General features: G+C 53.8%; 1 protein-coding gene across 1 annotated transcript in view; it reads right to left on the bottom strand.

Moving 5' to 3' along the window:
* TECTA (tectorin alpha) overlaps nucleotides 1–26,473 on the bottom strand; it is a 28,066-nt gene extending 1,593 nt beyond the window's left edge. Inside the window, exons 1-24 of the mRNA XM_068159979.1 lie at nucleotides 26,101–26,473; nucleotides 24,156–24,347; nucleotides 22,405–22,469; nucleotides 21,716–21,849; nucleotides 20,217–20,504; nucleotides 16,483–16,620; nucleotides 16,108–16,273; nucleotides 13,308–13,720; nucleotides 12,436–13,006; nucleotides 11,339–11,931; nucleotides 10,268–10,841; nucleotides 8,144–8,754; nucleotides 7,269–7,830; nucleotides 5,817–6,016; nucleotides 4,838–5,221; nucleotides 3,780–4,066; nucleotides 3,414–3,694; nucleotides 3,137–3,247; nucleotides 2,603–2,805; nucleotides 2,178–2,341; nucleotides 1,797–2,045; nucleotides 1,114–1,276; nucleotides 730–817; nucleotides 432–548 (exon numbers count right to left, since the gene is read on the bottom strand). Of these exons, the coding sequence (XP_068016080.1) occupies nucleotides 432–548; nucleotides 730–817; nucleotides 1,114–1,276; nucleotides 1,797–2,045; nucleotides 2,178–2,341; nucleotides 2,603–2,805; nucleotides 3,137–3,247; nucleotides 3,414–3,694; nucleotides 3,780–4,066; nucleotides 4,838–5,221; nucleotides 5,817–6,016; nucleotides 7,269–7,830; nucleotides 8,144–8,754; nucleotides 10,268–10,841; nucleotides 11,339–11,931; nucleotides 12,436–13,006; nucleotides 13,308–13,720; nucleotides 16,108–16,273; nucleotides 16,483–16,620; nucleotides 20,217–20,504; nucleotides 21,716–21,849; nucleotides 22,405–22,468 (6,361 nt within the window). The 5' untranslated portion in view covers nucleotide 22,469; nucleotides 24,156–24,347; nucleotides 26,101–26,473. The remainder of the gene's footprint in view (nucleotides 1–431; nucleotides 549–729; nucleotides 818–1,113; nucleotides 1,277–1,796; nucleotides 2,046–2,177; nucleotides 2,342–2,602; nucleotides 2,806–3,136; nucleotides 3,248–3,413; nucleotides 3,695–3,779; nucleotides 4,067–4,837; nucleotides 5,222–5,816; nucleotides 6,017–7,268; nucleotides 7,831–8,143; nucleotides 8,755–10,267; nucleotides 10,842–11,338; nucleotides 11,932–12,435; nucleotides 13,007–13,307; nucleotides 13,721–16,107; nucleotides 16,274–16,482; nucleotides 16,621–20,216; nucleotides 20,505–21,715; nucleotides 21,850–22,404; nucleotides 22,470–24,155; nucleotides 24,348–26,100) is intronic.
* Nucleotides 26,474–26,732: the final 259 nt, after the last annotated feature.

Here is a 26,732-nt window from a genome sequence, read left to right as displayed (position 1 = left end):
GCCAACACAACAACAAGGCTCATGTGAGCTGAGGGTCCCTGCACAAATGCAACAGACACCTCCCTCCTCACACCATCCCCCCAAACTGCACCAGTCCCACATCCTCCTGGGGGACCCCATCTGATCACTGGGCCTCTCCTCCACCCCCAACAAGCCCTCTTGGTGGCCCACACTACACACCATGACCACCCTTGCAAGTGCCTGCCAGCCATCTCTTCAAAGACTGCTACCAATGACCTTGCAGACACCTCACCATTAGGCAGAGCCTCTGGGGACAGCACACATTCATCTCCCTGCCCTCTGCCTCCCTCCTGTCTGTGACACCCCACTCAGCCTCCCCACACTGCTCACCCCTACAGCCCCTCGGCTTGGTGCAGAAGCCCCTGTGCTACACACACTCCAACTCCTCCTGCACCATCACTAATACTTGCCCCTGCAGCTCTTGCCATCCCCCTGGAGCGTCCCTGTCACACAGCTGCACAAGGGTCCATCCACCTGGCTGGTGCAGATCTGCTCACAGCCTCCATTGTCCTCACACCAGTCTGATCCTGCATACAGAAAGCAAAGGAGGACACCTGAGTGATGCTGCCAGGCCCCAAGCCCCTGATCCTTGGCAGCCCGCAAACCAGCATCCTGCCATGGCCAGGTTCCTGCCCCGTGGCACACCACCAGGCTCAGCTTGGGTGACAGACAAACCCTGCAGCCTTCCTCGGGGTCACACCTACTCACGTTTCCTCCTAATAGGCCCCACGGAGAGGATCTGCTCCTTGGCTTCCTCAGCAAATGTGCCGGCCATCCTCGTGTGCTGAGGGCAGTTCTACATGGGGATAAACACCACCTCCATCACTCTCAGTGCCTCCCTGAGCCCCCTCCACACCTCTCCATCCAGCCCAGCTCCCAAAGGAATCCTGCAACCAGGAGTGTAGATCCTGCGGCAACCTGTGCCTAGCAGAGCTCTCCTCCTGGTGCCTAGAGAGTAACAAAACCCTCCCAGTCTTGCCCTCGGGGCTACATCCCCAGCCACCTCTCTGACACTGTGTCAGTCTAGCTCGTCATGCTCTGCCAGAGCCCTGCAAAGCCAGCAAGCTGTGTCCCAGCACTTGCCCCACTTACTATTTTGCATGAGTACTTCTCCGAATCGCAGAGCGAGACGGCGCAGTGCAGGTGAACCTCATCATAATCGCCGATGAACTTGAAGACGGTGACGTGGAAGCGACAGGTTAATGACACCCCGTTCTCCTCTATGCCAATGGTGTTGTCCTTCATGTTTTGGCACCTGCACAAAGCACCTATGCTTGCCCTGGCCCTCTCACAACCGAGACCACTCCCTTGAGGGACACCGCTCACCCCTCTTCCCATAAGGTCCTGTGCCCTGGGTCCTGCAGCAGCACGCATACATCCCTCCGTGCCTACCGCCACCCTCCCTCTGTAGCATGACCTCCCTCTGGCACTTCTGACTTTGTGGTATTCCCAATTCTCAAGACACATCCACCATGATCCACATCCCCCTTGTCTCCTATAGACAACCCAATGCCCAGAGCATCAGTGACATGAGGAAGGCTGCTTCTTTCCACAGCCAAAATTCTACTACACATGAGGCCTCTGGCTACCTTTACACTAAGCAACCTACCTCCTCCACTAACAACACAACCTGCCCTGTTCCCTACCCTTTCCAGATCTCTGTCAACCATCTCAGTGACCTTCAAATGACAACACCACCCCCAGAAGGACCCTCCCCAACAGACAAGACCAAAACCACCAAGGCATGCTGGACCATTTGGCCCACAATCACTCACCCTCCCTCGATGATGAAGTAGCGCAGTTTGTCATTGCTGTCCCTTGAGGGGGTCGCATAGCATTTGTTCAGCATCAAGATCAAGTGGTTGGAGTCAGCCCCAACAACAAAGACCCCCACATAGAGCACGTCTCGGGTGGTGAGCACCACCTCACCCTGTCGGTAGGGGTGTTTGTAGGAAGAATTCTTGTACAGAGCCATCTTGGTCGTGAAGCTCCCTTCCTGCGTTGGCACCGTCAGGTTAATCACGCTAACACGGGCACAAAAATATTGACTCAGACAGAGGAAAGGCTACAACCCCCCAACACAGCACCTCACATGGGACCCTTGCTCCTGCACCTGTGTGACAGGAGAGGTCACACAGCTCACCCCAGCTTCCTACCTGAGCATTGGCCGCACGACCGAATCCAGGGAGATCTTGATGTCCAGTTCATAGGCACAGGAGAACTCCACGTTGATGGTGCGGTCGCGGGTGATGATGTTGCCGGTGTTGTTGGCACTCTCGATCCACACCGTGTTCTTGTAGACGATGTGAGTGCTGTTTGACTGCAGGCAGAGCACAGAGTGCTGCTGGAGACTGGCCCTCCCTGCTACCCTGCTCCTAACACCCTGGCTCCTGAATGAGCCACATGACACCGAGGGCCCTGCTGCATCTCCACCACCTCTGCCCAGAAAGGGTACGGCATGGCAGGGCTAGGAACTGCTGAGCAGCATCCTTACTCCACAAGACTTGACTGTTTTCCCCAACCCCCACCCCAGTGTCGCTCACCTCTGCTCCCAGCCCCACGTGGCTCATGCCTGGCTCACCTGCACCAGGTTGCCACAGTTGCCTTTGGTGTTGTTGATCTGGAAGGAGATGAAGTCCTCCCCTTCGATGCCAGGGCAGTGGCGGTCATTGACCCGCACCCCCTCGCGCTCAAAGCCCAGCTGGAACAGCTTGCACTTCGAAATGGACACCTCCATTTGGGCAGCTTTGCAGGTCACCTCCGCATCAATGATGTCATGGGTGGCTAGAGGAGAAGATGTTACAGCCTCAGATCACAACAAATGGCACTGCACACCCCAGCTGCTGGCCTGCCTGGCCCTCCTCCCCACTACCACAAACAGGTCGGGCTCATCTCCTGCAGCATCCCCTGCCCATCCAATGTCCCTGCTGCTCAAAGTGGTCCCAAGCCAGAGATGCTCATAAGGGAAAACCTGCTCCCACCCTGAACCACGCATGGTTGCAATACCACATCTCAGCCCTCTGCACAAGTCTTTCCCAAGCCCCAGTGTGATGACAGCTTAAGGTGTGCCCACATTGCTCAATGCTAACTCTCTGGCCAGGATCAGAGGACTCACTGTTCCCATAGGGTGGGGGCTCGATGCAGCCACACAGCTCCCCGCCGTTGTCCAGCTCACAGCTGCGGTTGGGGCAGTCGGCACCCACACAGGGATCTTCCACCACTCCTGCTAAACAGCACAAGACGGAGCACAAACATCATCTTTACCCTCAGACCGCAGGGCGGGAACCTCCAACCGCCAAGGGCCGCCTCTGCCCAAGCTGCCCCTCTCCCGCTGGTTGCGGTCCCGCTGGGACGCGGCTCCCCTTGACCCGGACAGCCCCTGGCTCTCTTACAGCAATTCTCCTTCTCGATCCACTCTGTGCCCAGGATGCCAAAGGTGCGGCAGGCCTCGCCATAGGCAGCCAGCGAGCCGCACAGCTGGACCTTCTTGTGGTTGTAGCAGCCGTCCAGAAAGCAGGACTCATAAAAGGGCAGGGGGTCCAGGAGGCCATAGCAGGGCTGGAAGAAGCCTTTCATGTCTGTCAGCTTCAGACAGAAGCTGTCGCTCTGCAACTCCTGGATCTGGACGTTGTCGCAGGAGGCAGCATACTGTGAGTACTGCAGCTCGTTGCAGCTGTGGGCATCAGATATGTTGTGGGGGGTCTCATCGTGACTGGCCCCGCTTCCAGCTAGCTGGGAAGGGTCGTCTGATGGCTCACCTCTTCTGCATGCCATTGGTCTTCCAGCTCTGCGCCAGCACCACGCTGCTGACCGCAGGCTTGCCCCGCAGCGTGGCGTAGTCATCCGTCCTGTCGCCGTTGAAGTTGCCGCAGAGGCCACACACTTTGTTCTGCAGCCGCTCCCCGATGGTGATTTTGATGACGTTGAAGCCGTTGTAGCGGATCTGGATGTCAGGGCTGGAGTCGATAACCAGGAAGCCCTCCTGGCTGAAGATCTTTGTGGCAAGCCCCGTGACAAAGGGGATGCTGACGTGGCTGCCGTTCACCTGGTGCAGGAGAGGACAGCAGGCTGACAGTTCACCCATCTGCCTATGGATGGAAGTGTGAGCCACCCACAGACAGCTCTGCAACTGCCTCCCACTAAAGCAGCTGCCAAAACACAGCCCCTTGGCTTTGGTAGGGGCTGGCAAGTCCCTCTCCTTTTAGCCCTGAGGATCCATCTGGGCACATCAAGTGATGTGCCATTGGAATGGGCTGCCCAGGGAGGTGGTGGAGTCACCATCACAGGAATTGTTTAAAAAGAGAGTGGATGAGGCACTTAGTGCCATGGTTTAGTTGCTTAGATGGTGTTGGGTGATAAGTTGGACTTGATGATCTCAAGGGTCTTTTCCAGCCTGGTTAATTCTGTATCCTGTATCACCTCCTTTAAATGCCTGCATGAGACTGCACCATAAAAGGAACCTGACTTACATGCAGAGCCTATAGCTTGGGACTCATTAGTCACCAGAAAAGGCCACAGACAACACCTTTCAGAGACCAAGTGACACTGCAGCAATGGCCAGCCCTCCGTACCCCTGCACTTAAAAGGGCAGCCTCACCTGCACCACTGAGAGGTGGACAGGTAGGCAACTATGAACTCCTGGGCTGCAGACCATCTTGCTTCCTGCCAGCCCTTATGTCTTGGCTGGCATCCTGCAAAGCCCAAGAGATGACAGGCCCATCTTCAACTCACAGAGTGCCTTGACTGGGATGCAAAGCCACCAACAGAGCCTTCCAGGGCTGACTGGAGCAGACAGACTCCCCTGACAAGACCTTACCTTGACAGTATTCCTGTCACTGATGAGGATCTGCTCTTCGTTGATGTAGAAGTACACAGGGGAAATGATGGTGAGGTTGGGTGAGGACCACTTATCAAAGTTGATGATGAGCTGGAAGGAGAAGTCGGGCAGCTTCTGGCAGATGGTGGAGAGGACGAAGGCACAGTTGGCAGGGAAGCGGAGGAAGGCCCCATCGAAGGTGCGGAAGACACCGCCGCCAGCCGCCAGGCAGAAGGAGCTCCTGGTGCTGAAGCAGCCGCGGACGCCGTTGCGCAGGGCACACTCCTCATCGGACTTGCAGTGCCGTGGGTCGCACTGGATGAGATTGCGCCGGAAGCAGCGGCACCGGCGCGTGCAGTCCCCGTTCCAGAAGAGCTGCTTGGGCTGAAGGAGGCACCTGTCACCAGCCATCAGGGCCAGAGACCCCTGCCCTGCCCTCTGCAGATGCTTGGGCCAAGATTCATGCTCCTCTGTCTCAGGGCGAGTAAGAGTGGGCAACAAGGACAGAGGAAAAGGCACCAAGAACACACTGGCAGCTTGCACCTTGCAACATCTCTGCTACCTGCAGGCATGAGGCAACTGCATGTTTTCACTACCACCACCACACCTTCCTCGACTCTGGGACATGCACAGAAATCACAGCACACTAAACACCTCCTTGACCTCTTTCTTGTGCCTGCTTTGCCTCTCTCTGCCTCCACTTGATCCATGTCTGCCTGCTTTGCCCTTTGTTCCCCCCTCTCTTCCTTGGTGCCAAACCACCAGACTTCAGAGCAATTCCCAAGCATGGCCACGGACTAGCAGACACACATGAGGCTGATGAGAACCTGCCCCTCCAGGCCCTGCTGAGCACTCTGACTTGAGGCTATGACCCTGACAAGTGGACATAGCACAACACTTGGTACCAGCCCAGCCTCTGCCCAGTAATACCAGACAGACAGTGGGAGAAAGCCCCAGGAGAAGGACATAAGCAGCGTACCTCATAGTATTTGCCATCAGAGTAGCAGCCACAGTTGTGGGGAAGGATGCAGCTCTTGCCATTGAGGACATACCCAGGGTCACACTGGCATCCCTCCACGCAGTAGTGGCTGCAGTCACTCTTCAGCCGGATGGCAGCACAGCGAGGCTGGCACAGGGACACACAGCTCTCGTAGTGGCTGTTGGGAGGACAGCTGATGGCTGCAGTGTTACAGAGGACAGAACATACACAGATTAGCTCCCCAGACCAACCTGGCAGCCAGGCATACATGGGGCCATAATCCCCACTGCTAGTGTCCCTGAGCAGTGAACGCCCTTGACAAAGTGGTAACCAGGGATCATGTTACCCAGAGAGGGACCCAGAGCTCCTAGGCATGCAACTGAAGGAAAAGGCAGCCTTCATCCCTCTGTCCTACACTACTTGCCAGCTGCCCAGTCCAAGCTGAGCCACAAGCCTTCCTTACTCACCACCATCTCTGAGCTCCTGCACACCAGTTTCCTGAGAGCCCCTTCCCTGTGGTCCCTGCCCTCCTGCATACTGACACCAGACTAAGAAGAGATGCTTGTGCTAGCCTTTTGGATTTCAGGCCATGCCCTCCTCTGTTTGGGGACATGTTTTTGCTGGGCCACCAGAGCATGAAGCCTGCAAGGGATGCTGCCTGTGCCTGATTAGGCTGCTTCTCCCCATGCCCTGCTGTGAACCATCTGGGGTGCCTTGCTGGATGGCCTCACCACCCCTGCCTTGTGAGAGTGCTGCCCTCTGAGCCATGAGTTTGCTCTTTAGAAGGAATAATGACAAAAATTTCACTCTTGTTAGCTAAGACATTGCTTTCCATCTGATTTGCCAGATAGATCTGCTGCCAGAGAGACCTATGGTTCCCATCCTTGGGAGCCTAATTGAGCATCACATTGTAATCTTATTGACAAGAGCATGGAGGTTCATTAGAGCAAACACACACTGCTGCCTTGGAAGCTGACTAATGTCATTCCTGTTTAGCAATGGAGGGATGGCTGATACCTTCTGAACTTGATGCTTCCTGCTTTCCATCCTTGCTTGTGCTGTACCACACACAGTTTACATTGACTCCAAGAGAACACCATGGGAGGGATGCTGCCAGCCCATCAGCCTGCCCCTCCTTCATCTGCAGACAGGTCAATCTGGTTTGCTCAGCCATGAGTACACACACAGCTACCACACCACTTTAGCTCACTACTTCATTGACTGCTCCCTTGTCTGGAAAGTAAGGAGGGAATCCCCATGGCCATCTCCAGGTGCTGACTGTGGGAACCTGGGATGTGTCTGGGTCGATGGCCTGGAAGTAGCAGGTGCCCATTCATGCTCCATGAGGTACTCTGCTACCTCTCTACAGGGTGAGCTCCAGCCAGTGCTACAGCTAAGGTGGACAATGACAGGAAGCACCTCTAAAGGAGCTTGAGACTGGGTGGTACTTACAGCACGAGGTGAAGTTTCTCCAGCCAGTAATGGCGATGCCCTGTGTTTGGCATGTGCTGGCGTAATTCTGCAGCCAGCTGCAGGCTGTCTGCATGGCTCCCCCATCCACACAGGTGTCAAAGAGGCAGTTCTTGTAGAAGAAGCTGGGGCTGATCTTGCTGTGGCATTTGGCAAACACGCCACTTTGGCTCGGGATGAGGCTGCAGAGCTGCTGGGGTTTCCAGAAGCCTTCCACCTTGCCGCAGGCAGGGCAGCGGTCGCCGCAGCCCACGCGGCAGAATGCATCTCGCTTCGCCCAGCTCTGGACGAATTCAGAGATGCTGGAGGCCAGCACACCGCCCATGGCCACCAGGTCATCCTCGGGGTTGCCATTGTAGCGGCCACAGAGGCCATAGGTGAGGTTCTGGAAGCTGCGTGGGACGGTGACAGAGAGGAAGGTCTTCCAGTCATACACCACCTTCAGCCCAAAGTCTGTCTCAACCACAATGTGAAAGCCAAAGGCAAAGATGTTCACTTTGCCCTGGCCCAGCTTCAGGGGCAGGTAAAGACGCTCATCGTTGACCTGTGAGGAAATAAGACAAGCTGTGAGTGGGAAGGATGTTTGGAGCTGCCAGGGAGGACACAAATGAGGGCAGCTCAGCTCTCAGAGGAATGTTCCTGACAGCTTCACCCCGACATCCAAAACAAGGCAGCCAAAACGGAAGCCTTGTCTAAAAGATGGGCATGGCAGCACCCTAGAGCTGAGCCCAAGCATGCACCCTTCCTAACCTCCAGAAAACCTCATAAGCTGTAAGATCTCATGCCTGGGGAACTGCTCCGTGGTTTGGGAGCCACAGCACAGAGAAATGACCACAGCCCTCATCCCCTGCACTCACCATCACAGTGTATTTGTAGGCACGGTGGATGACAATGTTGTAATTGAAGACCTCCACTTCGACTTGCTTCACCCAGAGGGCCAGAGAGGTGTCCCGATCCTCGTTCCTGGCTGTGACAGTGAACGCAGGGAAAGTGTCCGAGCGCTCTGCCATGGGCCGGGTGATTGTGGTGCACAGGACCAATGCGCAGCTGCTCTGGAAGTCGAAGGAGTAGCCATCAAAAGTCAGGTAGTGTCCATAGCCAGAGATGATGCAGGAGGCATCTGTGCGGACGTGGCAGTAGTAGAGGCCATTCTCCTCCAGGCAGTACTCGTCGTCCTTGCAGGAGACATTCTCACAGTAGACGCTGTTGTCGGAGCCGTTGCAGTAGCAGAGGAAGTGGCAGGAGATATCCATCCAGAAGGTCTGGTTGGTGGCCAGCTGGCGCCCCTCGAAGTTGCAGCCGCACTCGCCGCGGGGGATGCAGCGGCTGCCGCGGAGGGCAAAGCCCTCGTCGCACTGGCAGCCCTCCGCACAGCTGTCCGCACAGACAGGGCCCGTCGCCAGCGTCTCGCAGGTCTCCACGCAGCTCATGCACTCCTCAAAGTGGCTGTTCTCTGGGCAGGAGAGAGCTGCAGGGCCAACAAATGTGGAGTGTGAGTTCCCAGCTCCAGCAGCTCTGGAGCAGCACGGGTGGTGAACGGGCGAAAGGTGGAAAGAGGGTGAAGAGCAACTGACTCAGGGGGAAAAAGGAGAAGGGGAAACAGTCCCAGCACTGTGCCTGCTGCTGGCATCTCTCATCCCTTTTGCAACCCATTCTGCTCTTGTCCACTGCGCTCCTCGCATCACTGCCCTGCTTTGCCACGTGCCAAGTGACACCTCCTCCTGCTATTTCACAGGATGCCAGGTTGGCAGGGACCCCAAGGATCATCTGGTCCAACCTTTCTAGGTGACAGTGTAGTTGTAAAGAGCTGCCCCAGCTGACTCAGCTGTCAAGCTGAGTCTTCAAACTGTCCAATGCAGGGGAATCCACTGCTTCCTTTGGGAGATGATTCCAATCTCTAACTGTTCTCATGGGGAAACATTTTCTTCTGGAGTACAATCTCCCCAGCAGTACCTTGTCCCCATCACCTCTTGTATTTTCCATGGGACTCCTTGTCAAAAAGGAGTCTCCATCATCCTGATATCCACCCTTTAAATAGTAGTCCATAGCAATGAGGTCTCCCCTAAGCCTTCTCTTCTCAAGGCAGAACCAACCCAGCTCTCTCAGCCTTTGCTCACAGCATTTTGAAGAGTATGAGGCTAGGTCTCCCAAATGGACATCTCCCTCAAACCTCTGCAGTGGATCTGTGGGCTATCTCCCATGCTGGGGATTTTTCACATTGCCTTCTGAATTATGAATGTTTCCCATCAACAGCAAGTGTACAGCGACAGCTAAAATCAAGCGTGATTCAAATTATCCTCTGGTGGTGGCATACAGCACTGCCAGACACCATCTGCAGCTCTGGAATGCTCCTACACTGCATGATAAAACTTCTGATGCCTCCTGAAATGCCACCTTGAAATTGCTTCACTGGGAAATCTGTCTTTGCTGGCACGGGCACCGCACAGAAACTCCTGCTGGTATGTGGAGCAGCACTCCCTCGCCTTTGAGCTAGAGTGATGCTGCATTCCTACCATTCCAACCCCAGTTCCCCTTTCCCTTCCATATGCTTTGTGGGAGCTCGTGGCAGAAAGATCTACCAGGCATCATCCTTGGCAAAGTCCATCTTTGGTTAGTTGCTAGGGAAAGAGTAAGAAAATTGCCCCAGATTAGGCATCTGTGCCCCTACCCTTCTGTATGACTTTGAACATCCAACGCTGCCATTAGTGATGTCAGACCAGGGCCTCCCTCCCAAGCAATCCTTCTGCTATTGAGTGTCTGCCAGCTCGACCACAGAGAAGCACTCTGTGGGTAAGGGGCACCCACCAGAGACAAGAGAAGAGGTAAGGGGAAGAGTCCATACTTTTCAGCAGCCTGTAAGAACAGCTGCTTTACCTCTGCACACCTGTATGCTCCCAAAAAATAAAGACTCTGCCTGAGGCTGGCAGGGTCTACATCCCCTCCTCCCTGCCCAAGGTACTTAACAGCTTTGGAGGACTCACGGCAAAAGCTGTGGCTCCTCCACTGGCCAATGTCCACCTCAGCATTCTTGCAGGCGCTGGCGTAGCGTGCCACTGAGTCACACAGCTCTGACTGGTTACCCCCACTCTGGCACAGGCGGAAGAGGCAAGTCCTGTAGTAGGCTGAGACGTTGACCACACTGTGGCACTCCAGGAAGGAGCTGTTGGTGGGGTCGTTGATGATGCCACAGTTGGAGCGACTCCTGTAGGTCTTGAGCAGCTCCGAGTCGTTGTTACAAGCCTTGAGGAGGTCCCCACACTCCCCATTGCAGATCTCATCAAACGTGGTCCAGCTCTCCAGGAAGAGCTCCAGGTTGTCTGTGCACTTGCCCTTGGGTGGGCAAAATTCATCGCTGGCATTGCCATTGAAGAAGCCACACAGGCCCCCGGTGCAGTTGAAGTAGGCAGTGGAGAGGTGGATCTCCAGGAGGCCTGAGTCATAGTAGCCGATAGCCAGGAGCCCCTCTGACTCCATCACGGTGCTGTTGTCGGTACGGTAGATTTCCAGGCGGCCAGAGGGGTGGAAATAGGGCAGCTCCACGTCGTAACCATTCACCTGACAAGTTACAAGCAGATCAAGAGGCTTCACAGAGAGCAGTGCAACTTTCCACAGCCATTCCCCTCTGCTGGCCCCACAGCACTGAGTACACTAAACACTTCCTGACCCAAACTCACCCTCCAAGGCCCAGAGCCTCATCTGAGAGAGGGCCTGCAGCTCTTGCCATGCTTTTTGCCCCAGAGAGAATTTTTTTTCTCCCAAGGGAAAAACAAGTTGTGAGAGTTAACTGCAATGTCAAGGAAGCCACCAGAGCTGACTCAGCAACCAAACAGGAATAACAGTGCTGTGACGACTTCACAGGCACCTAGAGGGCCTCCACAGAGGGAGGAAGCCTGCTTGGGCCATCGAAGTGCCACTGTGGTGCCTGATGCTCTAACCAGGGCCCAGGGCGACAGACCCAGGAGCTGTTCTCCAGAGAGACATTGGATCACAGCATGAGCCCCCACCTCCCACTCTGGCCCTGAGGTGGGATGTCCTGACAACAGCACCTTTACCTTGATCTCCAACAGGCTGGTGCCTCCAATCTTCACCTCCTGGCCAGCCGCCTGGATCCGTATGACACGTGGCCCGTTGGGAGCAGATCCGGGCTTCTTTTGGCTGATGTCCACCTCGATGAAGTCTGGTTTCTCTGGACAGGTTTTCAGCAGTGTGTAGGAGTGCTCCAGTGGATAGGGGAAGGCAACTCCATCAAATGTCTGCAGCACTTGGCTCTGCCCCACCAAGCACAGAGTCCGCCGCTTCGGGTAGCAGCCCCGGTAGCCATTCTCAATGGCACAGACCTCTCCTTCAGGGCAGGTGGTGTTGAAGCATGTAGCCTCCCCACCTTCCTCACAGTGGCATTGCACAGTGCAGTCTGCTGCTGCCCAGAAAGCCTCCCCGATGGCGTAGTAGCGACCGTCGACGTCGCAGCCGCACTGCTGCACGGGCACACAGCGGTCCCTGCTCAGCACGTGGCCCTCGTCGCACTCGCAGCCCTCGGCGCAGGGAGAGCTGCAGGCCAGAGGGGCTGTGAGGTCTGAACATGTGGCAGGGCATCTGCTGGTGCACACCGAGTAGTGGCTGAGCTCTGGGCACCGCACAACTGTCGCTGTGGGTGCAGGGGGAGACAAACAAGAGGAGGTGCATATTACAGCATGGTTTGGGAGCAGTTACCTCTTTCCCACTGACCCACAGCAGACACAACACAGAGCGACCCAAGAGCCCTCCTTGGTGGATCTGACCCCTCTGTTTTCTTCCTGCACCTCACTGGACATTCCCCTCATGCAAGCAATGGCTTCTCCAAAACAGGCCAACAGGCACCAAGCTGTCTGCTGGAGGGCTGGCCAAGAGGTGCACTAGTGTTGGCCAGTCCCTGTCTGGTCCAGCCTCCATCTCTCAGCACAGCAGCTGACCATCTGCAGATCAATGCAGAGCTGCTGCCTCATGCCTGAGTCATGCCATTCTTTTGCTAGCACAAGAGGAGAGGGAGAGGAGGGACTCTCATCTGACTCCTTCCCCTGGCTTTCCTCCCCCTCATCTCATGCACTGCAGAGCACACAGGCAGACCCCTGAAATCGCTTCCCTCCTCCGGCAGGAGCACGCAAACACTTACCGCATCCCGCCAGGGTGCGCCACTCTCCCACTGAGATGCCCAGGCCTTGGCACACTGCAGCATATGCCTGGATGGCTTGGCACAGGCCGGTGCCATTGTCTTGCATGCTGCAGAGGTCGTAGACACAGCTGTGGACAAAGGCGGTGGGGTCCAGGACAGCACTGCACTCCCACAGGGGCCCCCCGCTCTTGTTGATGAAGCCGCAGTACTCGGGGCTGAAGTAGAGGGCCTCGGTGGCAGCGTCACAGAAGGTGCAGTTGTCCAAGCAGCCACTTGAGCATCTCCGCTCGGGGTGCGGCACCTGCCAGCTCTCGCCCAGCTCCGGCACGGACACGGCCAACCTCCCATCCGAGCGGAGGGCATCGTCCTCGGGGTCTTTGTTGTAATTGCCACACAGGCCGCACGTGGCGTTGATGTACGTGCCCGGAACAGAGACAGAGGCATAGTGTTGTCCATCATAAGTCACCATCAGGCCAAAATCAGTCTCCAGAGATGTGAACAAGCCGCTTTGGTAGACTCTTATTGCACCCAGCTCCAGAGAGATGGGTAGAGACACCACCAAGTCATCCACCTGTGGGAACAACACCAGACAACTGAGCTGGCACATTAAATAGTAGAGTTCTCATGCTGGGACAAAGACAGGAGCCATATGAGACCTCTGATGGGGGTCTTAGGGTTAGGGATGTGTGCAGAAAGACAGCTGTCAGTAAGCCACAGGCATTTACCACCATGCCTGTCACCCATGCTCATTCCCCAAGGGACATGCAGGCCCAGAAGTGCCGTCCCACTCTGCACAGGCTGCTGTCACGGTTTTGCTGCCACCTTTAGAGGAGCTGACCCGGTTAATTCTCCCCTTTCAGTGGGGCTCTTACCATTGCTTTCCCAAAGCTGCCCTTGGGGAGGACAATCCTATGCGAGTAGACATCCACAAAAACCTCCCTCAGCCAGGAGACGGAGGAGCCGCCTCGGTTCTCGTTCTTGGCCTCCACGTTGAAGTAGGGCAGCTGGGAGCCTGGCCAGCACTGCCTGGCGAGGAGATAGGAGCAGGAACCCTGGAAGTGAAAGAGGAAGCCGTCGAAGGTGTGGTAATGTGGATCTCCGAACACCACGCAGGTGCTGCTCTCCACCGGCACGCACTGAAAGAACTTGGTCTTCGGCTCGCACGCTTCAAAGGGGCCACAAGCCAGCTCCTGGCAGAAGATCTCATTGTTGAAGTCCAGGCAGCGGCACTTGGTGGTGCAGTTGGCGTTGTCCCAGAAGATCTCCCCCTGACGGAGAAACTGTCCTAGAAAGACAGAAAGGGAAAAACCCACACTACATCACTTCTCTCATCAGAGGAACGTCCTCTACTTGCACCACCACAGCAGCCTTTGGAGAGCTCTGCCAGCCCAGTGATCAAGACCACCACCAAAGCAGCCTGCTACCAGCCCCCTTGACTGCTTTCTTGGCACAGACCCCTGGCAAGAGTCTCACAGCAAAGCACTGTGATCACAAGCTTCCTTTTCCATGTGTGGCGCATCCCCTTTGGGGACTCCTTGTGCCACAAGTCCACTGGATGGGGAGAGTCCTGTTGTGAAAGTAGGGTCAGTGCTGTACCATGCAGGCAGGCTAACTTGAAGGCTCTTCCTTCCGTTATTCCTTCCATCACCCTTGCTCTGCTCCAGTACTGCAGGACACAGGAGCTGTCAGTGCAATTTTCTCAGAGTCCCCCAGTGAAGCTCACAGCATTTGGAGACCATTCCCAGCACTGTCACTGTATTTGTGCTGTCCTCCAGCTTTGCTGCCATCTCCGTGTTCACATAACTTTGCTGGTTGAAGAGCAACTTCACCATCAGCAGCCCAGAGGCGATTCAGTCTAATTCAGAGAGCATCCATGAAACCAAAGAGCTGTTGGTAAGGAACCTTCACAGCACAGAGCAGCGGCGACGGGAAACGCTGAGTGGTGGCGCAGCAACAGACTGAGCAGAGTGACACAGGAGCTATAAAAGGAGGCAGCTCAAGCTGGTGAGAGACTGAGAGGCAGAGAGGAGATGGCAGAACAAGGGTAGCAAATACCCGTGAGAGGTTCCCTCTCCTCCATCTGGCCATCTTTCACACCCCTCTCACACGTGGTTTCCGCCATGTGTGCTGCCTCAATTTACCTCCTCTAAACTTTTTGTTCTCTTCCCTGCCTCCTACCACAAAAGCTATTTTCTGCAACAAACAACATCTCCTCCTGGCCACGACCCACTTACGAGGGCTCTCGTGCCAATGGTCCTGCTGCAGGGGATCTGGGCAAGTGAGTGCCATCATCCAGTGAGCTCCTTTGCCTTCAGCACCTCATGCTGCATCTCCTCCTCTCATGGAGGGCAACCAGCTGTCCACTGTGAAGTACAAACCCAGTGGTGGGATGTACCCATGCTCCCCTTGTCACCTGCAAAGCTGAGACTGACTTCCAGCCCCATTGCAAAGTCCAGCCTTTCTTCCCAGAGTCTGCATCTGGAACTGGCTGGAGCAGTTGGAGCTGAAACCTCCACTGGGGCTGCAAGAGCCTTGGAGCCTCATGGGTCTTCTTCAGGATGGTCCTAAACTAGGACATAAAGACACCACATGTCTCAGAGTAGAGACACCTCCAGTGGCTGTGACAATCCTCTCTTGTTAGAAAGACTCCTGGAGCACAACAAATGTTCCTGATCATTTTGTTTCTCTCATGGTAGTGCAATACTCTCTCTGCAGCAGAGTGTCCATGCTGTGCATCTGTTAATACCTTTATATCCCCACACTGTCAGTGACACAGGCACTCCTGTTGCAGGGACATGGCATTTGTCCTGCCTGGAAATTTTGCTACTCCTCCAGCAGCAACAAGGGAAATGGGACCACTCCATCAGCTGTCCTACTCTGGGAGCAAAAGGAAATTGCTGTCCCCTGGCCTACCCATTGCCCTTATCAACATCACAGAAAAGAACAGAGGTGATGGCTCAGTGGCATTCAATTCCTGCAAAATACTCAAGCTCCATCTACCCAGCACTTTGGGATGCTGCTTCTGGGGGGCAGAAATGGAGGCCTACAGCAACACCACACTGCTAAAATGCCAGGAAGGAGAAAGGCCAGCAGCAACGACAGGTTTGTGCACTGCTGGCTGAAAGAAAGAGGAGAGAAGACTCCCAGGTATGTATGGACCCTTCTCAGTTTTCTCAGAGCTGCCAAGCCAGGCCACAGTGAGAATTTGCTGCAAACACTCCTTGTGAGCCAGGAGCATGTGAGCTGTGCTGATAGCCCTGTGGAAGAGGCAATGCCAACCACAGCAAAGGGCACACAGTGGCTGACGAAAGCTTCTTCATGCAGGCTGCCGAGGATGCTGTGCCACCAAACGGGATGTGCCCACCCTGACACAAATGGCAAAGCTCTCTGTCCACTCTTCAGGGCTTTTTGTGTGTGCAGACTGACAACTGTCACAGAAGTTGGACTTTGCAGAGACTGTGCAGTGACTCAGAGATGTGCCTGGAACCTGTCATACCCTGCTGGTGTGTTTCTGCCCCTGCAGCTGCAGCTTGAAGGAGCGCCTTAGTGAAAAACCAAATCATGTGGTAGGCCAGGGCAGTCAGGCTCCTCTCCACCAGCAGCCCAACAGCATCACCTTTTGCTACAGTGCACCCCAAAGCTTGAAGAGGCAGCACTGCTGTCTCCCCTTACCTCTCAGGCTGCAGCCATTGGCTGGATCTATTTCTTTGCCATCTATTTTGAAAGCCCAGCGCCCAGGGATGTTGACATTGGTTGTTTCTTCAATGTTGACTATGTCTGGAGTTCTGGAGCCTGGGATGCTAAAGAAGTTGGTGAGATTGCCACCATTGAAGCCAGCCTAAAACAAAGAGAGAGAGAGAGAGAGAGTGCAAATGTCATCACACATCTTTGCTACAGGAATGAGATGCATTTCCACACTTCTCTGCCCCCTTCAGAAGAACTCCTGTGTACATCATCTTTAATTTCAAAGGGGCTTTTCATGAATTTCAGATTTCAAGCTGCTTGGATGTGAAAAAGAAATAGGGATATGGGAGCAAAGAGCCTCACCTGTGCCATCACCCCACCAAGACCAGTCAGGGGGTCCCCTCCGCTGGCTGTCCCTGTGGTCCAGCTGATTTCATGGTAGTTAAATATGGCAAAAGATGAGACTCCATCCGTGATCAGGACAGCTTGGAAAGTGTTCACCTGTGGAAAGCCATGAGCAGATTCACAAGGTGAGACAGCTTTGCTCACACTGCTTGCCTGGCCCTTCTGCCACAGTCATTCCTGTCATGGATGAGATGTGGGAGCCTCACAGTGAAGAGAGGCAGAAGCTGAGTGAGACCCAAAACACACTCGTGCTCGCTGCTGCAACCCGGCCAGCTCCCATCCCTGCTGCCACCTCCACCTGGGAGGACGACAAGACCTTCTCCAGCCTTCTCCAGTCCGATTTAACACCAATAGATGGCAGCAGAAGAATGAGCTTGTGGGGATAAAAAAGGCAATCAGCAGGTTTTGGGTTGTTTCCACCGGTTGTCTGCCATTACCCTGTCTGAGCTTTATTCCTTGCCGTGTTAGCTTTCCCACTTACCTTCCACATTCACATCCTACACTACTGTTAACAGTGGGTTACATCCAAGTCAGACATGGATCTTATGCTCTTTGCTTGGCTGCCAAATGTCCTCACTACCTGCTCAGTCTACTGCCTGCATTCTTTCCTTTCACTCCACATTTCGAGCCCCCACATTCCAGATACCTTCACACAACTGCCAGCCCATGTCCCAGGCAGGAGGGCCATGCTTTGCCAGCCAAGGAGGGCAGCATAGCCCAGAGCTCTTCCCTTTTACAGCTGCACAGCAAGAGAGGAGAGGCCTCTCCCCTTGAGATATCTCCTTCTGTCCCTGCAGATCCAGCAGCAGGGCTCATCACTGGGAACTGACAGTCAATCACTTCTCCAGCTTTCTGCACATTCCTGTCCTTCTCTATCCCTGTCCATCCCACACTGCCCTGCACCAGGACCACACCATGATAAACAACTGCTGATCCTGACTTTTAGCAAGCAGGATTTTAGCAGGGGACAAAACATGGGCTGCCCCTCTTTTAATTATTCAAGAGCAATACCATGAGCTCAGCTACCTGGGTACTGCAGGCTGTGAAGGAAACTACAGCCACAGAAACGATTCTCAGGTGATACAGGAAAGGACACTGAACTGTCTCACAGTAGGAAGCCGCCAGCAACCCCCCAAGCACCGTGAACAGAGAGAGTTGAGCTGCTCTGCATCAACAGGTCCCATGTGCTGCTGGACAAAAGGAAGATGCCAGAATCGAGGGGCTGGGGGTCACTTGGCAGCACTTTAAATCCCCTACAACAAACCCACAGGTTCAATTATTGGTGCTGAGGTGAGCATGAGTGCCTGAAGACTGAGGAGAGGACCTCAGGGCTGCACTCATTACTTGCATACCACAAGGGATAGCACTTCCAAGGCACATTAGGCTCCTGCCATGAGAAACCTTGAACAGAGAGGCAATACAGCCTGTACAAGCTGTCAGGGAGAGCGAGAGGTGTGGGCAGAGCTGCCTCATGGCAGCTGCAAATGGCACAGTTCACATCAGGGCAAGGGAGAGAGCAAGCTATCTGGAAGGCACCATTCCAATCCTGCATTCTATCCCTGGGATTCTGCCTCCTACGTTTCCTGGTGTCCTGTTCATCACCTCAGAATGCTTGCTCAGCTTTGCCAAGTCTTTCCTCATGACTGCAACTTCAGAAAGGCAATACCACTTTGGTGTTGTTCTTTGATGGGACAACAAACCCTCCTGTGGTCAGGCACCTCTTGGAGGGTGGTAGGAGCTGATCTGGTCGCTGGCTTTAGATGACTGGCACTCCTCGTTAGCAGCCCTTGCACAAACCACTGTGGGCAGTTTTAGGCCCCTCGTTACAAGAGGGACATTGAGGTGCTGGAGAGTGTCCAGAGAAGGGCACCAAAACTGCTGAAGGGTCTGGAGAACAGGGCCAATGAGGAGCAGCTGAGGTGGGGTTGGTTAGTCTGGAGAAGAGGAGGCTGAGGGGAGACCTCATTGCTCTCTGCAGCTCCCTAAAAGGAGGTTGCAGTGAGGTGGGGGTTGGGCTCTTCCCTCTAGTATCAGGTGATAGGATGAGAGGAAATGGCCTGAAATCATGCCAGGGGAGGGTTAGGTTGGAGATTAGGAAAGAGTGGTCAGGGCTTGGAACAGGCTGCCCAGGGAGGTGGTGGAGTCCCCATCCCTGGAGGTGTTCAAGAAATGTGTGGGCATGGCACTTGGGGACATGGTTTAGTGGCCATGGTGGTGTTGGCTTGATGGTTGGACTGGATGATCTTAGAGGCCTTTTCCAACCAAAACAGTTCTGTGATTCCATGATTTCCCTGTTCACTGCTCACACATGCCAGCTATCTAACAAGGCTCTTGGAAGCTGAACCCACTTGCCTGGGTGTCACTGAGGGACAGCAGCTGCAGCTAGGGGAGGCCACGTTCAGCAAGTTGCTCTCTGCAGCTTTTCTGCATTGCGATGAATCTCCTGCTTGAGTTGCATTGTGCTGCTCCACGTGGCAGCCCTGAGCCCTGGCTGCCTGCTGAAACAGGGAGGCTGCTCTACAACAAAATTAATTGCATTGTGTTGCAAATGCCATTCTTCAGGCAATGCATGAATCTCTGTATTGCCTGCTGTCTGCAAATACATATATATATACATTTGGGGTGGTTGTTTTTTCTGCAAGCACTGCCAGGAGTGGCAAAAGAAAAGTGCATTAAATCTCCAGCCTCTCTAACAAATGGAAAAGAGCAGAACTGTTTATCAGAGCCAACCCCTCAAGACAGAAGAAGCCACCTTTTTGGCACTCACATTATACAGCCTAATACTGAACAACCCTTTCCACAAAGGACAGCACAGATCCCTCACTCTTTAGCTGCACCCAAGCTTCTGCCCAGGCCCTACCAGGGAAGGAACCACAGAGGAGAGTCTGGCCCCATCTTCCTGACACTCACCCATTAGATCACAAGGTTACAGGATCTTAGTGGTTGGAAGGGACCTCAGGAGATCATCAAGTCCAACCTCCCTGCCATAGAATCTAGCACAGGTCACAGATGTATGCATCCAGATGGGGCTTGAAAGCCTTCAGAGAAGGAGACCTCACAATCTCTGTGGGTAGCCTGTTCCAGGGCTCTGTGACCCTCACAGTAGTTTCTCCTCATGTTGAGGTGGAACCTCCTATGCTGTAGTTTACATCCACTGCCCCTTGTCCTATCACAGAGTGCAATGGAACAGAGTCTATCCATCTTCTCCTTCTTGACCCCCAGCCCTCAGATATTTATAAACATTTATTAAATCCCCTCTCAGTCTTCTGCAGACTGAACAGCCCCAGGGCTCTCAGCCTCTCCTCATAGGGCAGTGCTCCAGTCCCTTCAGCATCCTCATAGCCCTCCATTGGACTCTCTCGAGTAGATCCCTTCCCTCTTGAACTGGGGTGCCCAAAACTGGATGCAGTATCTGTAAGCATTAATAAGATCCTCCCTCAGCCTCCTCTTCTCCAGGCTAACCAGCCCCAGCTCTCAGCCTTTCCTCACGAGGGCTGTTCCAGCCCCCTCAGCATCTCAGCTGCCCAGTGCTGGACTCTCTCCAGCAATTGTTTTGTCCCTCCTGAGCTGGGGTGCTCAGAACTGGACCCAGCAGTCCAGGTGAGGCCTCAGCAGCCCACATCCCCACAGCCACGGGGACACACTCAACCACCAAACACCTCCTGCCCGGAAGCACAGACAATCGCCGTTACCGGAGTGGTGCTGCTGCCGCCGTAGAAAGTGACCTCGTCCCAGGTGGCGATGAAGATCCAGAGAGCAGAGAAGGAGGCCATGTCCTTGAAGTGCTTGCGGACGTCCTTGGAGGCTCTCCTCAGCAGCTCGGGGTCGGTGCTCTCCCGGTAGTAGATCTCCCCGCGGATGCCGTTGTGGACGTCCGCCCAGAAGGGAGCCAGGAAGGCCCTGCCGTCGGCCAGGGGGAAGGCCTCGGGCGTGAACTGGCTGACCAGGGCGTTGAAGGAGATCACTCCATTGTTGTTCACCTGCACAGACAGACACGCCTGAGCCTCAGCAAGCCTTTGCAGCCAGCCTTTGCAGCCAGCAGAACGCTGCTGGTTTGTCAGATAGCATGGGGTGAGTGACCTCTGGGAGAAGGTGGATTCTATTCTGACAGCCGGACTGCCCCGGCAGAGACTCGGCTTCAGCTCACCTGTGGTGGCCTCAGGCCGAGTGCAGGAAGCCCCAGGTGAGACAAAAGACTGAAATGCCTGCAGAACAGAGCTCCTAAGGGCCAACACAGGAGAGGGAGCATGCACCTGGCTTGGCTGGTACCCTGCCTTGGGGCCTCAGCCTTACCCAGCCTTTGCGGAGCAGCTCTGCAGCGCTGCCTGGTTGTATGACACAGGTGGCTGTACGGCACAAGGGCTCTCAAGTGAAAGAGATAAAGCATCAAGACCACTGCCCTTGGCTTTGTCATCTCCAACAGATCCTGCAGCTCCCCAAGAGCAGGGTGACACAGGGTGACACAGGCAGCCTCTTCCAGACCTGCTGAAGATGCTCCCCAAAACAACTGTTTTTGCAAAGGGTGAAAAACAAGTGGCCCTAATGCCCTGGATGCTGAAATCTTCCACCACAGAAGGGCTTGAAACCCTCTCTGGATGACAGTTTTCCCAGGATTGCTGTGTACAAACACAAGTCAGGCAGGCAGGGAAACAAGGGAGTCTTTGCCTCTCTCCTGAAGGGCTGGCAGGCTTTGGACCAGGCACATCCACAGAGACCAGGTTACCACAAAACATGGACAAGCTTGGGATCTACCCTCTATCCAAGGCACTGCTTTAATGCACTCAGGTGAATCCTTTCTTAGCCCAGACTGGAGGAGCTGGTGTCCCTTTTGCTAGGCTCCTGCTGTGCCATCATCTGGACCCTTTTTTTTTCCCTGTGGGTCTCTACATGTTCTTGGTTCTTGTCATGCAACAGGAATAATGTCCTCTGTGTCAAGGCCTTAGCTTTGCTGTATCATTTAATCACCTGCAAAGAAAATTTATTGCCTTTTCTATTCCTTCCCAATGAACATTAGCCCATTAAATATACCTTTGACTTCCTTAATCATAAGACCTATCAGTTCATGAAATCTAAGAACTTATCAGGTAGATGCTAATAAATCCTCCAAATCCTCTGCTGGGGAGAGCACATTTAAAATGCAGCTGCTAAGGGCAAGGGAAAGAACAAACGGAAGGTCTGCTTCTCCACTTACATAAATGCTTCTGTATGGGGCTCCAAAAAAGATGAATGGGACTGAGATCTTGATCTCAGGAGAGCTTCCATCATCCACTTTGGGCGTTCTGGTGTCGTTCTGCCAGAATGGATACAGACTTGCCATGGAGTGAGCTGGAAGGAGAGGGAGAAGAGAGTCCTTACGGCAATGCCAGGCCCAGTCCTGACTGCAGAGGCCCTGCCATTGCCCATCCCCAAATATTGACCTCCTGTGAAGAAAGAAGCAGCTGCCTTGCCCTCACTTCTTTTCCTGGTGCAGATGCACTGGGGAGGCTAAAGGTCTGCTGGCCACCAGCCTGCCCCTAAGCCATGGGAGGCTTCAGGGTGGAGGTGAAAATCTCTGCTGTGCACTTGAGGTAGCAGCACAGCAGCGTCCAGCCAAGCCTGTACCTGGCCATGATGCCACACTCTGCATCACAGCCACTGAAGAAAACAGCACCAAACCCCAGCATTGCCAGCAGCCAAAGTCTGTCTCAAGCCAGTGCAGAGGTACCAGCTCTGAGTTCTTTCCTGTTTCAGCCCCTACCAGATCTCTGCTGTCATCTCATGCCCTGTTTCTTTCAGGTAGCTTCTGGAAGCTAATGTTTGCCCTTCCAACCCCTACCATTCTGTGACGCTAAGATCACTTCCCCAGCACAGCTGCTGAGCACCTGGGCTGGAGCTACTCACCTTGTTGCTGTACAGTTAGCACCAGAAGGGCCACCCAGCTTCTGAGAAACAATTGCTTGTTCATCCTACAGGAGAGAAAAGCACCCAGACATGCATCACATCAGTAGGAAACCACATCCTTGAGTAAACTCTGGGTGACGCCAAGCACTGTCGCTTCCCGAAGCTGCCCGACTGCTGCCAACACGCAGACATTTCAGAGATGGAGGTGCTGCACCCACCCTACTCCATTAAGTGATGTATTGAGACTCCCCTGGTGCTAATAGCACAGTGCCCTGCAGGTCTTGTGAGCCCAGAACCACTCCAACTGCTGCTAATTTCATGCGGCCTTTGGAAGCTGTGAACGGTCCCAGCTCTCCATCAGCTCTCTGCTCTCCCCACAGCTCAAAAGCAATTGCTCCCTGATCTGCTTAGTGCAAGGATGGAGGCTTCTGCCTGGCTTCATAGGGAACAGCTTTGTGTGGCTCCAACCACAAGAGCTGTGGTGTGCTCTCAGCTAAGGGGCTTCAGACACCACTTCAGCTGATCCTTTGCGCCGGCTGCCAACCCCACAGCCACTGACTGGTTTGGATGAGCGTGGAAGAAGCACAAACATTTACACAGGTGGGCAACTCCTTGTTGTACAGCAATCAATGATAGACAGAGAAGCAGACACAGGGCTGGGAAATGCAAGCAAAACCCTGTGCCAGCTTTAATTCCTCCTGTGCCTAATGCAATTTGTTACTCATTATTAATCCAATGAGAGCATCACTAAAACACCTGCTTTGATTTCTTCGCCTGTTGTTCCCCTTCGTGACACAGCTCACGCAGAGCTCTCAGGAAGGCATCGTCTGCTCCCAGCATGTGTGTGCTCACCAGAAAAGCACATGAGCAGCTTCAGACACAAACTCTACCTGCAGCCTTACTTTTAACACCAGCCCCTCTGCCTTCTCAGCTTTCTACAGCCCATGCATTGCAGTTGGATGAACACTATGGCTACAAACCCCAGAGTCTCGTAATGCTCTCCCTATAGTGTAGGGGGATCACCAGCTCCAACTCCTAAGTGTACCCATGAATACACTTAAAGCCCCCAGGACTAGAGCAGGGGACATACCATTGTCTGTCCCACATCACTTCCACTTGACAACCATTCCTGGGAGCTCAGAAAGCATGAAAAGTGGAAGGAAAGCACCCATGCATTGCAGTTGGATGAACACTATGGCTACAAACCCCAGAGTCTCGTGATGCTCTCCCTATAGTGTAGGGGGATCACCAGCTGCAACTCCAAAGAGTACCCATGAATACACTTAATGCCCCCAAGACTGGAGTATGGGACATACCATTGTCTGTCCCACACCACTTCCACTTGACAACCATTCCTGGGAGCTCAGAAAGCATGAAAAAGTGGAAGGAAAGTGCCTCCCTGCTCCTCAGCAAGCCACTGGCATCAGCGCCGGCCGCAGCCTGCTTCCAGCAGCTGCGCTCTGCCTTGAGAAAAATTCATTCCACCAAGGGAAGAAAGTTTCACCACATTGCCTATCTTGGAAAGACAAAAGGAGGGTGGCAGAACTTTCTACAGTCACAAATCTGAGTCGTTGCAGATTCCTGGGCAGCAATGGGACAGACAATGAGTAGTGAAGACTATGGCAGCCCCGAGACCCACCAAGCCCGGCGCTGCTTGGGAAACGTGGCAAGGCAGTCAAGAGTAAATTACTTCACACTGCACAGTCAAAGGCATGGGGGGGAAAAATTAACAATAATAATAATTTACCAACCTGTTTTGTAGACTAGAAGAGCAATCTGGTCTGAAATTTTAGACCAACCTTGGTGGAGCAGGGAGAAATCCTATGTCAATGGCGAATGCATGCCGGTCCTCCTTTGCCAATTCTTGCCGATGACTGAAACGCTGCCTCAGTCCCCTCACTCCTCCAATTCAAAAGTCAGTTTTCTTCAATGCTGCTGCAGGGCTGGAGGAGTGTTGAGTTGCAATCACAACTATTGCCTCTATTGATAACCAACAAGCTAATCTGGAGATCAGATTCTGGCCTGGAGAGGGAGAGAAGTCTCTTTCTTCACCCCCTTCAGGTGGATTCAGATGGAAATGTCAGCGGGGCAGAGCTGAGCTCGCGGCTGTGCTGCTCAGCTTCGCTTCTCGTTGAAGGGGAAGGGAAAAAAAAGAAAGAAACCCTGAGAAGAATTGAGCCCCTTCCTCCTTTGTGTGAGGGGAAAAAAAAGCCCATCTATATAATGTTACAGCATTAGCATTAAACAGTGCGAGGCTTAAAGCACCGTTCAAAGGCAGTGCCCCCAAGTTTCAATGGAGTTACTTTTCAGTCCAGGTCTTGCTTTACTCTCTGCGACACAACTGACTCCTGCTCTTACAGCTGGAAGAGGAAAAACTTACCCAGTGCAGCACACTTCCCTCCACTGGGGAGGGTTTCAGTGCTGCTGTTCCTGCTTCCACCCTCTCTGGAAGGGCTGACTGGTGTTTTCTCTCAAGGCAGTGGGGAGTTTCACTGGGACACAGCTGTAAGCATTGATCCTAGAATGGCTTGGGTTGGAACACACCTTAAAGATCATCTAGTTCCAACCTCCCTCCCTTCACTAGACCAGGTGGCTCAAGGCCCTGTCCAACCTGGTCTTGAACACCTCCAGGGAGGGGGCATCCACAATTTTCACTCCTACATCCTGCAGTTTCCACAGCCCTGCCTCTGGTGCTCAAAACTGTGGGTTATGGGGGTAGCTGAGGTGAGAACGTGTTGCCCGCAAGTGTGCAATTATATGCTTGTGGGATGGGGATATAAGGGGCTGAGAGAGGATGCCCTGGCCATCTCTGCCCATGCCCCATGGCCCCTTGACCCAAGCAAGGATTGAGGATGCTTGCTGTTCCTCAGGGCTTGGTGGCAGCTGCTGCATGCTGAACATTCCACCTGTGCTGATGGGTTGGTTCCCACATGCCCCCACTGATAGTGTGTGGAGCCACCACTGGTGCCCAAGAGAGGCTCCTGCCAAAGGTTTGCATGGGCTGTAAGTCTCAAACTGTTGTTACAGAGACCACAGCTCTCCATTCAAGCCCCATCTGTAGCCTGAGAAAAGATCTGAACTGCTTTAGTTCAGTTCATGAGAGAGAAAGAGGCAGAATAGTGGCCAAGGGGTGAAGGAAGCAATCAGCAGAACCCTGATGAGAGCTCTCACTGCCTGCACTGAGGCTCAGCTAAGACAGGCAGTGCTCCAACCCCAGCAGTCTGTCCTAGGAAAACAGCTTTGTTCTCATGGACAAAATTGCACAGCCCAGTCTTGGCACAAGGATTTTCCCTTTGGAATTTTTGGGTGGGGGCCTTTTACTACTACTACTTTTCCTTCTGCACTCCTCATACACCTGCTCCCTGCCCTTCAACAGGAGCAAAGAGAGGACAGGAACGGCAACAGCCAAACATGAAGCACCTAAAAGCCCAGACCATTTTTTCCCCAGGGCCCTGGGTGCTACTAGAATTGTGTTTAGTGAGTTCACCCTCAAAGTGCTGCAGCTCACCACAGCAGTTCAATACCTGAGGACAGTGGGCAGCACACCACCTCCACAGCAAATTCTGGGGCTTGCTTTCTCTTCATCCTCCAAGCACAGCCTTGCTAGCAGAAAGCTTGCTTTGGGAAGTTATTTTTTCCCTCTTTTTTAACTCAACTACTTCAGGAGAGCAGGGGGAATATAAAGCACTGACTGACCTTTCAGGGGCAGATGACTTCCAGCCTGCCAGTCCATGCAACTCAGCTCTTCCTTTCCCTTCAATACAGATTTTAAGCATTCCCAGCCACAGGAAAATCAATGGATTCTTCCCATCTTGCTTTGTAAGGCACAGAAGACTGGTGAGAATAGGTTTCCTTCTGCTCCTTTGTCAGTTTAATATTCTGCTCCTGTTTGTCCTGGGCAAATCTACACTGATGATGTTTGATTAGGTTTCACTGTCTCTTTGGGGACATCTTTGTCTTCTAGGCTATTTTCTTTTGGACAAGGATGCTCCCATCATGCAGTGCTAAGCACATCAGAGCTGCATGTTCAACCATTTCTTCTTTTTTTGCCTTCTAGCAGAAAACTTCCTTCCATGCCTGACCTCAAGAAAAAACAAGCAGTAAAAAATGAGACAAGGAGGTCTCCATCTGCTTGACCTCAGCAGGGCAACCACAGGCAGTGCCTTGGCTCATTCCCATTTCAAGGCTCAGGTCAAGGAAGATGCCCTGGTGAGGAGCTTGCCTAGCTTCTGTGTCTCACCTGGAGGGGCATCTCCCTTCCCCTGCCTTTCCCCAGATTCATTTGGTGCACCTAGCATGGGCTAAGCCCACAGCAGCTGCTTTAGTGG

This window comes from Melanerpes formicivorus, unplaced genomic scaffold (genome assembly GCF_026170545.1).
Source record: "Melanerpes formicivorus ecotype bairdi unplaced genomic scaffold, bMelFor1.0.p_v2 SCAF_47, whole genome shotgun sequence".
NCBI classification, from domain to species: Eukaryota; Metazoa; Chordata; class Aves; order Piciformes; family Picidae; genus Melanerpes; species Melanerpes formicivorus.
Note: the sequence above shows the minus strand (reverse complement) of the source record. Positions and strands in the feature narration are given on the sequence as shown.